This window comes from Epinephelus lanceolatus, chromosome 20 (genome assembly GCF_041903045.1).
Source record: "Epinephelus lanceolatus isolate andai-2023 chromosome 20, ASM4190304v1, whole genome shotgun sequence".
Lineage (NCBI taxonomy): Eukaryota > Metazoa > Chordata > Actinopteri > Perciformes > Serranidae > Epinephelus > Epinephelus lanceolatus.
In genome coordinates, this window is record NC_135753.1 from 23,599,487 (window position 1) to 23,616,950 (window position 17,464).

At 41.7% G+C, this 17,464-nt stretch overlaps 1 protein-coding gene across 2 annotated transcripts in view; it reads right to left on the bottom strand.

Moving 5' to 3' along the window:
* The window catches only part of sema5a (sema domain, seven thrombospondin repeats (type 1 and type 1-like), transmembrane domain (TM) and short cytoplasmic domain, (semaphorin) 5A), a 186,454-nt gene that overhangs the window by 66,346 nt on the left and 102,644 nt on the right, over nt 1-17,464 (bottom strand). For both annotated transcript variants that reach the window (XR_004502365.2, XM_033639177.2), the window contains exons 9-10: nt 14,221-14,356; nt 5,169-5,373 (exon numbers count right to left, since the gene is read on the bottom strand). Coding sequence is in view for 1 of the 2 variants with exons in the window: in XM_033639177.2 (XP_033495068.1) it covers nt 5,169-5,373; nt 14,221-14,356 (341 nt within the window). In the remaining variant the exon portion in view is untranslated. The remainder of the gene's footprint in view (nt 1-5,168; nt 5,374-14,220; nt 14,357-17,464) is intronic.

Below are 17,464 nucleotides of genomic sequence, written 5' to 3' on the forward strand. Positions count from 1 at the left end.
TACAAAGTGTTCTACAAGAATACATTGAACGAACATCTCAAGCTCACAGGTACGAGCCTCTCGCTCATGAGTAGATGTACATTTCCTTCTGCACAGTGGTACAGTTGGAGGAATGCAGTTCTGTTTTTATACTTTATTTTTTCAAGCCATTTCATATATACAGCATATTTGCTATTTAGTTTACAACTCATTACAAAGAAAATGTTCGGTCAGAGTTAAAGGGAAAATAAAGAAAAATATAAAAGATAAAAAACAACCAATACATTCACAGTATAATAATGATGGAGAAAAACAGGGAGAAAAAAACTAACAGTTGAAGAGATGTGGGCTAACTACTGGTCGAAGATAATAACTAATAAGTTCTAATAGCTCACACACTGTACACATTTTACACACTGATGGCAGTGCAGTTACAGTCTCCCATCTTCCATAAGCCACGTTTTCTCAAACACATAAGCCATGAATTTTACCTATTGAATAATACTTTCCCATTTTATTAAATCTGTGGGGTTAGTTTTTTCCACCCTTTGGTTATCCGTTTCAGTGCTGTGATTCTCAAGATTCCGAATAGGTATTTTTCATCTTGACTAAGAGTAGTTGAGGTTTACCCAAAATAACATGCTCTGCTTTTAAATACGGAGGGTTTTTAAAAAAAAAAAAAAAAAAAAATCTCTTCAATCAATGTAAACACTTCCAATATGTTTTTAATACTGTACACGAGTAGGAAATATGTAAATAGTTTGCATGATTTTCTCCACAGTTCCTCCTACACTGGTCTCTTATATTTTCAGATCATCTCTGGGGTCAAGAAGTAGCTCATGTTTATTTCCAAGTGAATTCTCTCCAAAATAAGGAACTGGTGTTTTTGTGAGTCTGATGAGGCCGACATCTCATCATTATATATCTCCAGCACTCTGCAACCCACAGCAAAACAGTTAAGACTGTTAAACAGCACCACAGGTAGGAGTGAAAACATGTATTTTTAATTTTGGGGTGGACTATCCCTTTAAATATTGTCAAGTTTAAGTAGTGTAAGGCAGTAAAACACTACTAAAAAAGGTGTAACAGTAATGTGATTACTATTTCAAGGTCAGTACGTTGACAATTTGGGGATCCACTTGTCTCCTAATTTGATAGGGGGCTGGTATCAGTTTGGGTCTCTGTGCATTCAGACCCGTCCGGAAAGTGCTAGCATGGCCCAAAAACTACTAGCCATCGCCACAAGAGGCTCCTGGTGACTCCAAAGTTGTCTTAATTACACGTTGGGGTTCTTAGCTAGTTTGCTAATGTTAGCAACTGTCCAGCTTATTCAAGAATCACCTGGTGTTGCTCACAGTTTGAGGGTGTGTGAGCCCTGAAGCTTCACTGTGAGGACGAGACCTCTGCAAAGATGTGTGCTAACCGAGGCTAACGTTAAGACAGTTGTTGATGCTAACCTCCAAAGTGTAGTCTGTATGCTTGTTTAACCATGTAGTCATTGGTATCACATTACGCCAACACGTAAGTTCAATATTACATTACATTATTATGTTTATTCTATAATTGTTTCTGTTTTTAGTCGCAGTTCTCTGTCTTTGTGCTGCTGCAACACAATACAGGCTCATCTTATCCTATAATATCTCCTTTTCTAATCCTACATGTGTTGGAATAATTACTAATTTAATTATGTTTTCAATGAAATGTATTAAGTAATTTGTTTTTTCTCTCAAGGCACAAATCTTCACTAACTCTCCGCCCCACAACTGCACTTGTACTTTGGTGAAACAAGAACTTCCAGGAATTTTTTTTGCATTAAACTGAATTCTGTTCACGTTAACTGCAGGAGGGAAAATGCTGCTGCAGGGCTGAAATTGCTAATGAGGGCTGAATAACAAGGAAGGGGAAAATTTGCTGCAAGCCACATGTTTGAATAAAAGAACCCTACACCTTGACGTCATTGGACTCCCAGTTGGAGCCATCAGGTTTTCCACAACAGCCCCAGTCAGCATGGTGCGTTTAAGCGTTAATAATAGCATGTGATTAGGTACAGTATGTGTGCTACCCAATGGCCTTGGCAGGGTTTCAGATGTTTTCATTAGCGTCTGGTTAGTGTCTGGGGAACTTGCAGTGTGGGCAGCTCTGGTCCAACGCTACATTGATCACAGCCCCATGCAAACAATGAGAGGGGAGTTTTTGAGGGAGATGCCAAGCATAGAGCCAGTGAACTGGAACAGGTTTTGTGTGTGTGTGTGTGTGTGTGTGTGTGTGTGTGTGAAAAAGACAGTGTGTGCTTGCATGTGTGATATCCTAAAATAACACAGACTAACAACAGGAAGATCGTGTTGACATTTCCCAGTGGGGCTATGGTACATTAGCACAGTGAAGTGGGTCACTACGTTCAATTCTGTTCAGTGCATCGGTTCATAATCCATATTATGTTGTATCATAATACAGAACAGACACCAAACGCCCGTGGTGTCTCGCTGATACTGTTTTCAGCACTTTGCCAAGTCTCAGATCGCATATTGTCACACCAGTGTGATCAAACAGTCAACTGATAAGCAGGTGGTGCCATGCAGTTCAGACAGGGATAACTGTAAGGGTTAAATCAGAGCTGTACGGGTGTTATTAATTACCCGTCTGTTTGCTTTTGACACATGACTGTGGGCTGTTGCATGGTGTCTACGATCTCCTGGTGAGGGACTGCATGGGAGTGATGTGTGGAGTGTGTTCTGTCAGTGCATATGGAGGACATATGGAGGGAGAGAATGATCAAACTTGGGTTGGAAGACGAAGCTTTGATGCCTCGTCAGAAGATACATCTATAGTTTCATTGTTCCTCTTATAGGCCCTTTATTTAGGTGCAGAGACTGCACTTCAAAAGGTTTAAAGCCACTAAAAACTTGTTAAGTATTTATCAAAAACAATGAATATTCATGACAATATAAACAATAATTAAAGTGACACTTTGTGAATTTTCAACCAGCTCTGTATCATTACAATGTAGGGTATTACGTGTAAATGGACTGCGGTAAATGTCCCTCCATGTTACCAGCACCCAGATCTCCCTGCTCATCTCTCAACTCAAATTTTCACCAGCTTAAGGTTGTTGCTTGAACTATAGATTGCTCTTCCACATTTTTGTACGTCTGCACCATCGACAAAAAGAGTTTGAATCAGATCAAGAGAGAGCCGCCTCTGTCGCTGTCTTTCTCTTTCAAAGGCAGACCAAACTCAAAACTAGGCAATACTAATCAAATTTAATCCTGGCATCTGATACCATGTTGCCTATTTCTAGGTATTCTTTTCTATGTCCACAGAGTAATATCTCTGTCCATCTGTTTGGCTGTAATACAAGAATTTGTGAACAAAAAGGAGGCACTTTATATTTTCCTGTATTGTAAAAATGGAAGCTGAAAAAAACAATATCAAACAGTAAAACTAGGCAGTGCTGATCAAATATGAACAAAGATTCTGTTACTGCGTTGCCTATTTCGTAGGGCTGGGTGATATGGACAAAAATTCATATCGGTAATTTCTATGTAATGGGCTACATGTTCAGTTGCAAGGTGCAAACTTTTAAAAACGTCTTTCTCTCTGGTCTCCTGAAGACATAGGTGAATAGAGTCACTCAACACACATAGCTTGTTTGTGGAGGAGAAGGGGCACGTTAAAGGGATAGTGCACCCAAAAATGAAAATTCAGCCATTATCTACTCACCCATATACCGAGGGAGGCTCAGGTGAAGTTTTAGAGTCCTCACATCCCTTGCAGAGATCTCAGGGGAGAGGGGGTACCAACACAACTCCACCTAATGCAGGCTGACGGTGCCCCAGATTAAAATGTCCATAAACACATAATTGAAACCACAAAATATCTCCATACTGCTTGTCTGTAGTGATCCAAGTGTCCTGAAGCCCCGACATAAAAAGTTGTTTGGAAAAACGTCATCTGAACTCTGTTTTTAGCCTCATTGTTGCCTGTAGCTCTAACGGCCTCTAACTGTGCCGTCAGCCTGCATTAGGTGGAGTTGTGCTGCTACCCACTCCCCCCTTGAATCTCCGCAAGTGTTGTGAGGACTCTAAAACTTCACCTGAGCCTCCCTTGGCATTAGGGTGAGTAGATAATAGCTGAATTTTCATTTTTGGGTGCACTATCCCTTTAAGGGTTGTCTGGCTGCAGTCGGCGAGACGTCACCGCTACCCGCTTGCGGGCAGGCAGCCCGGCTTTTGGACCTACTCCAGAGAAGGTCCATCTCTGGCACAGCTTGGAGTGGCACGGCGCGTCTTAACTGCACATTGGAAACGCAAATCGGCGTGGCAAGGCTTGACTCTGCGTGGCCAAAAGTGGGAGTGGAAAACGCAGACAGTATTGTATGTCTCCTACTGTGGTAACTTCATTCATCACAGACTGATTTAGCGTAGCACATGCAACATATAGACCGATGTCTTACTGTAGACTAATGAACAGACAGATGAAACAGAGGAGCAGCTCTGTGTCTCTCTGAGTGTTGATGGAGAACTTGTGAGTGAGTGAGTGAGTGAGTGAGTGAGTGAGTGGGGAGGAGCTGTGCAGAGAGTGTGAGAGAGGAGAGATGCACACTGGTATGTGTTATGTAACACAACTTGACCCTGTAAAAGTAAAAAAAAAAAAAAACGGTGCTGTCTAATTCTAAAGACAATCTACATATTTTTGCTTAGCGTTTAACTGTAATTCAAGGTCATTTGTTAGCAGCTGGCTGACATATTGTTTCCTTTGGAAAAACGGCCAAGCTCACGTTGCATCACCCACCAGGAGGAGCACTTGTTAGTCCAGTGTGGTGCACGATAATCCTGTAGTTGCAGGTTTTCTACCTCTTGAGCAAAACCAAACGCCCAGTTTTAATAAAAGACCATCTTTCCAGCAGTGAAATACTTCTCAAAGCTTAAGTTTGGAAAGATATGTTAGATGATATTTATTAAGAGTGTAACACTCCAAAAATGCTAATCTATGATAATTTGCTGCTCAAACACTGTGTGGGTGTGATCTCATCAGATTTGACTGACAGTGCTGGCAACAAAAGCAAACGACCCCTCCACTGTCTTTGCATTTTGAATACAGTATTGCTAAATCCTGATTGGTGCTCAGAAGTATGTGACATCCCATGTTAAATCTGTGAAAAATGCAAACACAAAGTGCCAAGAACCTACCAGTCGCCAAGTAAATGATGTGGAACAGCATGTCTTTCCCCTGCACCACATCCACCGCCACATGAGTGAAGCGCACATTGTCCTCCATGAAGTAGGGCACGGGAACCACGGGTTGGACCACCTCGTGCATCAGCAGAAACTTCTGAGCATCCTGCAGGTTTCTCTCAGTCAGGTTCACGTAGGAGCCAGAGTCGATAGTGCCGCACTGTGGAGGTGGGGAGGACAGAAAGGGAAAAGATTGACTGACTACATTAATAAAAGCTCCGAGCTCTTTGGGGATGAAAAGCTACGTTAATATGCTTAAGATTTTTGTCCAGAAGTACCACCAGAGATGAGAAAAGAGAGGGACTGAATGATTAAATGAACAAGCCTTTAAAGTCGATTGCCGCCTCGTTGTGATGGTTCGCTATCCTCACAACCTTAAGGCTTTGTAGTCAATACACCGCGGCTGATGGAAGACGACTGAATGAATGTTTGACTGAGCAAGTACTTAGCTCTTTTATTAGATTTTTCCTCATATGCATATATATTGCTGGTGAGTTTTGTTGGTACTATTAGTAATGTCTCTGACTGCTCATTTTTCTTTATCCCAAAAAATAAGCGAAGAATGTTTTCATCTTCAGAGCTTCGATGTTGCTATTCATAATATTAAAGGAAAAAATGCATTCTCTAAATACTGCTATACCTTTCAAACAAATGACAAAGTATCAAGATGACTTGCAGCCAAAATATTAGGACCTGCCTGGAAAACAGCTCAGCTGCAATAACAGAGGTATCTCATATAAATGGGTAGATTGCATCATCACATATTAATTTGGTTTTATCAGGTATTGTTGACTCTAATTTCTCATCCTGCCCCAGTAGTTTTCCTACCAAAGCAGTGCCGCAGCACTCGGTGATAATGTGAAATATCTCATATGTAAGATATTTCCCAGACTTCATTTATTGAAAGGAGTTCAATAAAGTGAAGTGTCTCCAAATGGGAGTTAAAAGAGGGAAATATTAGAGTCAGAAGTATAGTTCATATTTTTGTGGAACTTTTTTTTTATCAAGAATATGTTAATTTCTTTTTTCCTGGGAAACAAAAATATAATTAATCTTTGGTATTTAGAAAAACTGCTTTTCAACCAGCATTATACATACTGCTATAAGAGGCAGGCTCTATTATCACGACCAGCTGTAGCACTGATAGCATATTAAAAAATAAAAATATACAGCATATGTTTTCGAAGCTGTCCACTGACAGCCATGTACCTCCAGGTGTTTTCATTTCTCAAGATAAGATGTGAGGGATTAAAGGTCTAGTGTGTTATTTGTTGTGGGGGATTAGTGGCATCTAGTGGTGAGAATTACAGACTGCAACTAGCTGAAACTCCTCCTGGCTAGAATTCCTTCAGTATTCATTGCTCAGGAGGTTTCTACTGGGAGTCGAATTATCTGCAAAGATCTCTTCCAGGGGTCTCATTTCTAAACACTGCGTACCCACAAAACAAGGCCTGAAAGAGGCATGCGCCACTTCCCACGCAAAAGTTGTGATCTATAAAAAGAGACTTGATGGAAGAAACTTTGACCCATGCTTTGGAACATTTTGGGTACGAGAAACTGGTGACGCAGATAGTGAGGTGGAAACCAGAATGTAGAAACAGTCCAACATTTTTGTGGCGCACGCCATTTTTGGCTTTTGTCTGTGCGTATATTTTTAGTATGGATCCTACACATTGTTTTATAAATGAGACCCCATGTGATTAAAACCTGTAAAAACACCGAATGAAGCGGTTTCATGTTACAAATCAGTGTTTCTCTTACAGCACGTCACAGATGGGCAGCTAGCCCGGCACCTGCTGATGTGTGCTCACCTTTTTCCTGATCCGGACGATTAGGAGGTTTTTACCACAAACCGAATTTCTCTCCAAAAGAAATAAAACTGCTGATTTAAACCAGTAAAAATACTGATTAGTTAGACGTAAAAAACAAACAAACAAACAAACAAAAAACGTTTTTCCGAAACAACTCATCACTAAGAGGTTACTTACTACAGTGGCGGATGCAAAAATGCGACAACATGAATGACCCTATCTAGAGCCAGTGTTTAGTTTGTCTGTCCCAAGCTACTGTAGAAACATGGGGGTACAACATGGCGATCTCAGTGGACGAGGACCCGCTCCCTATGTAGATATAAATGGCTCATTCTAAGGTAACAAGAACACAATGACTCTTATTTTCAGGTGATTATACACTTTAGAAAACATACTTATTACATTATATTTCATTTCTGCCAATATATCCCCCTAAGTCCTTCACACTGGAACTTTGAGTTTGAGTGTGTATTTAATGTACCTTGTACTTCCTAGAGTAAAGAAACCATTTAGAAACCCATTGGATTCTTGTAATCACAGAACAGTGACAATATTCATGCTGCTCAGGGTGGGAATGTGGAGCCTTTTTTCCACCAAGCACAACGGGACAAGTGAGGCACAAAGCCAGGCCAGCTGAGGCAGAGCTGGATGAGTAAAGCTAACCATGCATGTCCTTCTCAGTAAAAGAGGTCCCTGACTGGGGTCAGGATTGTGGATTGAGGCCCCATCCACAAAGAATAGGCTTACTCCAATGCACAGAGCAGAGGACACAAAAATAAGCAATGCTTGACAATTACACTAACCCAAATAACCGGTACTGTTTTTGTTTTGAACATAGTATCGCAGATGCACTGCACGGATTTGCTCCAGGCTAACCATGCACCGCCTCGGCATACTAAGCTGAGACTGGACCTTGGGTGGCGATTAGTTCCTGCTGACTAGCTACAGTAGCAACAGTGTGGACGCTTTATACAGATCAATCCCTGGCCTTCCCTGGGCTGACAGATGAGAATCATGGTGGGCTTCCCCGGGATGGGCAACGGATCAGTACCCTCGCCACATCAGGAGATGGGAAATTAAAGCCCTGAAGGACAGGAAAATGCAACACTGTGTATGTGCTTATGTGCCTCGAATGTACCTCCAGCTTCAGGCAAAAACTTGTAGCATGTGTGTACTGTATGTGTGTGGTGAGGGCTGTAAAATAACATATGTCTCAGGTTTCCTTCTGTGGTCTGTCCTTGCATGTGAGTGAATCCCAAAGTGTCTCAGTGTCTGCATGATTGTATTTTTGCCACCATGAGACAAAGTTAGGCGCTGACCAGTGAGGGTCTATGACATCTGTGAATGTACGGAGAGATGGATGTGGTGATTTCCCTGGTACAGTCAAGGTGAGGGACAGAACCATCATTTGGCTGAGGGCCCATCCAACACTCAGCTGTCCCGCTCATCATCAGGGCACTCTGCTCTGCCAGGATGATAAGTGCCTCTGAGAAATATGGTAGTATCACAGCAGGTTTCACCAAATGGGCTTGTGTTTAAAATGCGTCCCCGGTCATTTAAAATTCCAGCCTCACGGTCAGATCTGATTATAATGTTTTATCAGTTTGGGCTCCAAATGTTGCCTGGGTCCAGACATTGGAATCCATCCACCCCACCAAGCGTACTGATTGTCTGGCATCAGTCCATGAAGCAGTGGTTTCTTGGTTAAAAATCAAAAACCACCAATGAGCGCTGCGGGGGGACTAACGATCAGCCAATTAGCACCAGGGGTGGGACTATCACTGTTTTCAAGCTGTTGTCAAGCGTCCTCAAGCGATGTGCAAGAAGTGAGGAGCAATAACAACAATGGCAAGCACTATAGACAAGACAGATGCTGCTATCAACATGTCTTCTTTATATTGCCCAACTTCTTAGTTTGTTTTACTCCACTCACTCTGCCCAACTCTTAAAAACCTGGCAAAACAAGTATGTTGGCATGGCATGCATCAGTGTGGCCTTAAAGGGCAGCTCCATTTCTTTTGTTTTTATATCTTTCTGTAGCTTTTCCGTAGAGTTCCTGATGTTTTCTAACCCAAATTCCAAATTTTGGTGTAAGTATATGTATGTTTTAGCTGTCACCCAAGATGCCACCCAAGTCCTTCTGAAAAGATTTTCCCATGTGACATGAGGTAAATTTCTGCATGATGTAGCTGCTACATATAAACTCACATGCTACTGTGGACTCCACATTAGTTCAGTTCACAAAGTCAACAATAACAAACAAATGAAACAATGGATTCGGTGGCTTTGAAGAGCGCAAAGATAAAAGCTTCTGTTCCCCGTTGGAAAGGGCTGTCTGACAGCAAGGTAAAGCCATAAATATAGCTCACATTTCAACTTATGTTTATATATTTAGCATTGTAATCAAAGTCACAGCTTTCTGATAATCACTGAGTGGACCAAGCAAAGCACCCCAGATGTCCCTCTAACCAGCAACACCTTCCGGCTCCTCCTGGGGGACCCCAAGGCGTTCCCTGGCCAGATGAGATATAAAACCCCTCCAGTGTGTTCTGGGTCTGCCCCAGGGCCTCCTACCAGTGGGACGTGCCAAGAACACCTCTAACAATAGGCACCTTGGGGGTATCCTAATCAGATGCCTGAACTACCTCAAGTGACTCGACGTGAAGCAGCAGCAGCTCTACTCCGAGCTCCCTCTGGATGTCCGACCTCCTCACCCTATCTCTAAGGCTGAGCCTAGCCATCCTGTGGAGGAAGCTCATTTTGGCCTCCTGGATCCGTGATCTCATTCGTTCGGTCACTACCCATAGCTCATGACTATAGGTGAGGGTTGGGATGTAGAAGGACCAGTAAATCGAAAGCTTCGCCTTCCGGCTCAGCTCCCTCTTCCCCACGATGGTCCGGCATAGCGCCCACATCACTGCACATCACCTGCCCCTTAAAATGGCATTAGAGTCAGGATGATTCGTTGGTCTCCATTGACTGGTTCAGGAAAATCAAAATCATCCTTCCTAACAGAAAATCGGTAAAAGTGAAAGCAATATCAGACTGAAGATGGAAACGGAGTGTGATGAATTGACAATTCTGTCCGATATCAGGCAACTCCATATGGTCATACATAACGTTCAAAGGAAAGCAAAGAAAACCAACAACTCTTGTTTGCTGCACTTGAAATATCTAAAATAAAAAAACTCTCCAGCAGCATTTCGCTCAGGCTCAAACTTAACATATTTCCTACATGTGGAGCATAACAATGACTGCGTTTGTACAGTAAGCAATTACAGTGTGACAGAAAACCTATACAACACAGAGGCGGTATTAGCTCCCAACGCCCGACGAACATGACTCATAGCCTGAATAAACCCAGCAGGATCAATCCGTGAGGTTCAAATAAATGGGGGGATTTTCTCTGCAGACAGACGGGGAATTAAGCTCTCAATCAATGACCAGTGAGTGTGCTGAGTGATGAGTTCACAGTGATAATTATCCCTATATGGCGGCAATCAACAACCCCGTATTTTAGTGGGCGTATTTGTGTACAGTAGATATGTACATGGCTTTTATAGGTTCTTGTCTCCCGTAGGTGTATGTTGCATGTGTGTAGGTGCATGTGCACAAAGGGCTGAGTGAAAAAAAAACAGGCAGGCCATAAATCCTGCGCTCGTAAATCTAATCCTCCAACATTGACAAATGCTTGATGAAGATGTCACTGAAACCTAGATAAAGTGTGCATCGGTCCAGCGGTGAGGAGCAGCGATTGTGCCTGAGCTTAAGTGGAGGGATGCAGGTGGAAGGGAAGAACTGATCCCGGTTTATCCTTGAGGACCACAGCCTCATAACAGCCTATGGTATACAGAAACGCTTGTGATGTACCTACAGTATGCTGAGCAGGATAAATCTCTGGTCAGCACTGGCCAGATAGAGGAAATTGGTTTTCTTGAAGGTAAGTGAATTTCAGACATGTAGATATATGAACGTATGATGGCAGTGAGACGCTTTCTAAGTTACAGATTCATGTGTATGTGCTTCTTCTGGCAAACTGTCACAGCTAGCACTTTTTCTGCATGAACATTTCATCCACTTTTTTCTGCATGGGCATGTCATTATAGATAATGCGTGTGTTACTTCTCGATAGCAGCCATCCAGAATGCTCATGCAGCTGCTGGCTTGACGGAAACATGATCGAGGGCCCGTGATGGGAAACACGTGTGGAAGTGAGGCGCGTGTCCCCCATTGGCAGCCAAAACTCAGAGGGAATTCAATCCCTTATGGAGCAGTGCGTGGATTAGCTCCCTCACTATCTGCCAAGCCCGTTACAACTGAGAGCCACTTCGGCTAATAAAACATTCTCTCTGTGTCATCAGTATAGAGAGCGGCACCTAAAATAGGGACAAGGAGCCCCAGCACTGCTTGGTTTGCTCCTCTGAGTTTAAGGATGGAGTATAAACATAAAGTGCCACTTGTGCAAAACAAGGACAGTTTATTAGAAAGGGACTACAGTTCACAGAGTGAGGCTATAAACATCTTAAAGGAATGATTGTGCCACTGTAAAAATCACTGGATTTTATAACGAGCGGTCGTAATATGTCTGTTCATGAGTAGAGAGAGAGGGATGATTGAAAGAGGGAGGAAATTAATGAGAGTGAAGAGCTTGCCGGGACTCTGAGACAGGCTCATCAGGGTGAACACATATACTGTATGCATAAATTTCCTTAGGCACACACCCAGCCACACATTTTGTTTGGCAGTGTGTTGGGTCTAAATCACCTCAAGCATTGACAAGTGATCATTACAGGTGCAATGTGTGAGATATGGACAGAATTTTGGTTTGAACCCTAAAAAACTGAACCAACATTATCGACAGAATAAAAGAGAAAACAGTGTTGATGAGATGTCAAAGACAATTGTGCTTTATGTGCAGAGATATCAGCTGAAATGAGCATGCTAACCAGCTAGCCCAGGCATGTCCTGTCTTGTAATACCACTTGAATGTTGAGAGGTAATAATGTAGAGTCCATTTGCATTCAGTCCAACATGAGGGGCTGAAGAAGTAGAGCTACAGTCCCCAGTTAGAGCATGGATATATAAAGAAAACTGGAGACAGCATTGGAGGCAGAGCCCCGTTCATTACTATGAAAGGTGCTCAGTAGCACATGAAGCCAAAAAAGCTTGATTGCCATGGTATGAAATGCACAGTGCACACGCACTATAGACTCATGGCAGCAAAGACTTTTGGTTTTACCCTTCGCTAACTTCTGTAAGGACAAAAATGATTTAGTCGACTGACTGGATCAAATCATGACAGTAAAGAGTCATTTTGTGGGGTTGTGACTCTCAAAAAATGTATCCATTGATTTACAGACCTCTCTTTCACAGTATTAGTCTATGGGAAACAGTCTGTCTGGGCCCCATGGCGTCACATGATGGTCCAGGAAGTTGAAATTCTACATTTGGCCATGATGAAAAATTGGCTTCAAAGCTTGCCGCTGTTCTTGGGGTCTTGGGTTAGTGGCACATCGAACACAAACATTGCTGAAGCTCCTTGCAACCTTTTTTCGCTATCCCAACCACTCCCAGCAAGGAACCATGTTCGATAGTAAAGAATTAATAGAAAAAGAATCAAAACAAGAGAAAATTTTGGGGTGGCGTTCTGCTGCTGAAAAAAGCTCTTGCTGAGTAAAGAAATGAAGTTTGATGCTGAACTTGCAACATATCTTTTGGACTGGTAACATCTAATGTTAGTTATTTAGCAAGTTTTCAGTGAAAACTAATGACAACACTGATGGTCTTACTAAAAAATGAGCTAAGCAAGCTATAAAGAAAAAATAAGCCAATGCCACATGAAAGATTCTGAAAAAGCTGTGTTATTTTGACTGGCTCTCAGAGTGTCAGCATCCATCCATCCATCCATCCATTTTCATCCACTTATCCGCAGCTGGGTTGCAGGGGCAGCAGGCCAAGCAAAGCACCCCAGATGTCCCACCCCCAGCAAAGCTTTCCAGTTCCTCCTGGGGGACCCCAAGGCGTTCCCAGTCCTAATGAGATATGTGATCCCTCCAGTATGTTTTGGGTCTACCCCGGGGCCTCCTACCAGTGGGACTTGCCAAGAACACCTCTAACAGGAGGTGCCCAGGGGGCATCCTCACCAGATGCCTAAACCACTTTAACTTTTGAAGCGAAAGAGTAACGGCTCTACTCCGAGGTCCCTCCGGATGTCCGAGCTCCTTATCCTATCTCTGAGGCTGAGCCCAGCCACCCCACAGAGGAAACTCTTTTTGGCCACTTCTATCAGTCATCTCATTCTTTAGGTCACTATCCAGAGCTCATGACCATAGGTGAGGGTTGGGACTTAGATAGACCAGCAAATCAAAAGCGTCACCTTCCGGCTGAGCTCCTTCTTCATGACGTTAGTCCGGCACAGCGCCCGCATCACTGCAGATGCCGCACCATACCGCCTATTTATCTCGTGCTCTATTTTACCCTTACTCGTGAACAAGACCACAAGATACTTGAACTCCCTCGCTTGAGGCAGTAACTCTCTCAACTCGCAGTGTGTCAGCAGTTTGGTTGAGTTCTGTGTAGTCTTGCCCTGGTGTTAGTTAGCAGTTGGCTCGGAGGTGAAAATGCTGCTCCCTTTTAGTTTACAGCATGTGGCATTACACATTCAATCATTTTGGCCAGTCCAAAATCATGGTCCAGACTGAAATATCTCTTAGCAAAGTCAATCATGGTCCCCAGAGGACAAAACCAACGAACTTTAGTGATTCCCTGACTTTTCCTCTGGTGCTTACTGTAGATTGCCATTTTTGTTTTTTACTGGATTGTAAAATATGAAAGGACAACTACTGTATGGGACTGACTGCCATGAAATTTGTTAGATATTCATGCCCCCTACAGGATCAACTGGAGTAACTAAATTCGTTTGTCCAGCACTTTGTTAGGACACTCCCATCGGCCTTAGTTGTACTTTGTGATCGTGCTAATTAGCAAATGTTATCATGCTATATTCCTAACCTAAGACAGTGAACATGGTAAACATTAGACCTGGTAAACATTTTCAGCATGTTAGCATAACTCACCACCTCACAGAGTAGCTAGCATGGTTGGACACTATTTGTCTTGCTTTAGTGTTTGTGGTGATTCTCTGCTTTTCAATAAAAAAACAAAAAGACCAGCGCTCTTTTGTACAGTTATATTACCTGAAAGTCTGGGTTGGGGTTTGGGTAGGGTAGCCACGCTGACCGCGAGTTCTCCTGGAACTTGAAGGGCCCATTGAAAACCTGTGATATGGCACTGAGATTGAAGGCACACACCGCAGACGCAGCAATGCTGTTTCTGAATGTCAGGAACAGAAAAAAGAAAAAGAGAGACCCAACAAAGGGAGATGAGAGAACCGAGGGGATGATGGATGACAGAGGGAGAAACAGAGCAAAGTATTGGATGGAAGAAATTTGGAAAAGGACACCATAGCACAAGTAGACAACTTTAGACTTTGTTGGTATTTGAAAAGCTGACCTCTGAGTGTATTTCTTTCAGCCAACAATACAAATCAAATACTGGACAGAAAGACGCAGATGCTGGCGTAAGTGATCGTCATTATTGGATTATAAATCCAGCAACAGGACACAATTAAGCTGTTCAGCTTGTCTGATTAACTGTACAGATCTTGGGCCTGAAATACAGCTTTGACTTTTTAAGCTGTCAGTTTCAACAAGTACCAGTCTCCTCCCTCGAAGAGAAAGTAAAGAATGAGAGTATTAACTCTCAACTTAAACTGAGAGACTTGGGCGATGTGAATTATAATCCAATGCGGCTGTTCATTAAACTCTGTGCCTGCAGGGGGAAATGTTTCCAATACCCTTCAAAAGACTTCTTTTTCAGCAATGTGAAGGCATTGACCATAAAGAATAGATTACTCAGCTTTTAATAATGGTGTGTGAGTGCGTGTGCGTGCGTGCATGCACATGTGTGTGTTTGTGAGTATGACAAAGTTTTTAAAAAAAGATGGAGAGACAAAAACAGGAAAGGGTGTTTGTGAAATAATAGCTTTCATCCATGAATGCATCCCGTCTCTAACATCCACCATGTGCATGATACAGTGTACACTTTAATAAGTGATGATAAGCTTCTTTCATGGGATTTAAATGTCAGATGGTGCTGGAATGATTGGTCCTGTTTGTAGCTGGTTTGAGTATTTATGGGAGGAGAATTCTACTGGAAATTCAATTTTAGATGCACTTGGCCATGTAAACATTGCTGTCATATATCACTCAATTTTATATGCTCAGTGTGTGTGCTACAAAAAAGGTCACAAGCCAAGTTAATGCAGATGCAGTCAAAGTCTGTTTGTTTACACAGATGACAATGTGACGCCAAAAACACTGTGAATTATACATGAAGCCATTCTGTGGGTGCGTTAAAAACAACAAAGAATGAAAGAAAAATCTGATGATATAAGTTGGCATTTTTCATCTAGTATCAACATGCTGTGAGCTGGATCTCACTTTGGTTCATCCTTCACAATGCAAATTATACAGACTGTCAAACATACCAGCGGAACTGTAGTGATTGTGGGAAAATAACTTTGAAAGACTTAAACTTTTAAAAGTTTGAATCCAGCGACTTGATAATTGAATTAATCTGATTATTTACAAAGGCTGGATTTAGTTCAAAGAAATTGTATGCAAATTACGAAACGAAATAGAACATAACAAGGAATCAGGGAATACAAAACAATTTGTTGAAATCACTCAGGGTGGAGAAGAAAAGCAATTTGTTGACAAACAAATTTTGTAAATGCAAATTTTACAGGGTGCTAAAACATTGGCTGGGAATGGAGCTAATGTTAGCTTTATTTGCTAGCTAGCCACAGCTGATAATATCTGTCTAAAATAGACACGTTGCTGACTGGAAATGAGAAGCTGCTTTGATTTATCTCTCTGAAATTAACTAATGTTTTGTGCAAGAACAGCAATGACCGTTAGCTAAACAGCGGTTTAGCTAACAGTTAGTTGTGGTTGTAAATGCTATTGGAGCAATGTCATACTGTTTGTCAGTAGTATGAAAAGACAATTGTGGTCATTGATAAAATCTGCTGGGTTCAGCTGGCATTTCATTAAAATAGACGATTGCTTGCTGGAAATAAGAAGCTGCTTTGATCTAATGTTATCTCTGTCTGACATTAATTAAAGTGTTGTGCTAGAACAGCGGTTTAGCTAACGGTCAGGATAAATGTCAAACTTTTTGTCAGTAGAGTATGAAGAGATGAAAGTATTAGTGGTCATTGATAAAATCTGCTGGGTTCAGTTGTCATTTCAGTAAACTAGACAGTTGTTGGCTGGAAATGAGAAGCTGCTTTGATCTATCTCTGTCTGTCTGTCCCTTAATGTGTTGTGCGAGAACAGTGGTTTAGCTAACGGTCAGTTGCGGATGTAAATGCTATTGGAAGACTGTCGTACTTTTTATCAGTACAATATAAAGAGAGTAAGGTATTTGGCGTCACTGCTTTTTGTAAAATCTAGAGGCGGGACCAGGTCATTGTTCTGCAAGTCAAAAGTAAGTCTCAAGTCTTTGCACTCGTGTCCAAAGTCAAGTCCTAAGTCCTGAACTGAGTTTCAAGTCCTGAACAAGTCATATGCTTCGCCAAATGTAATGGCATTTTAACAACAGAGGATTAGTAAACTAAATTTACAAAAATCAAACTTTGCATTTATGTTAAAACAAGTTTTCTTGAAGTTGTTGTGTGTCCATCTGTAATTGTTGTTTCACAAGTTTTGCATACTGCAATGAGTTTTTTTTGTTGACCACTCATACTTTAGTTTTTCTATGCTAACAAAATTATATTTGATATAATTTTTTCCAACTGCTGCTAAGTAACGCAACATTAGTTCTTCATAATTCTCTCCTGCAACTTGATCAGATGCACTTGGATTGGTTCAAACAAAGTGAATCTGGAGAATAAAGTGTCAACTTGCTGGGAATGAATAGTGCTAATGTTAGTTAATTCAGGAAATTAATTGTTGGTGGCACTTTTTTTAAATGACATACATTTTCATCTTCGTGCTTTGAGGAAGGTATAATTTTAAAAGTCAAAACCCTCAAGTGATGTCACGAGTCATTGTTGTTTAAGTCCAAGCCAAGTTGCAAGTTGTTTTTGATTTTGTCATTTCGTCAAGTAAAACGTCTGTAGCGGAAAAAAATATTTGAGCCTTATAATGAAGGTAACACCACCTATTAAGTCTAAATTAGTCTATCAACATTATTAATAGTTCTAAATAACCATTCAGTGATGTGTTCTACCACAAGGCGGCTACTCTGCAGTGGGCTGTTTATGGTGATTTGATTCTTTAACTTTGCAGCATTTATGGTAAAAGCAAACAAATCCATTCAAGCATTATGAGATTCTCCATTTTTTTCCTTCTTTGGATTTGGAATCTATAACTA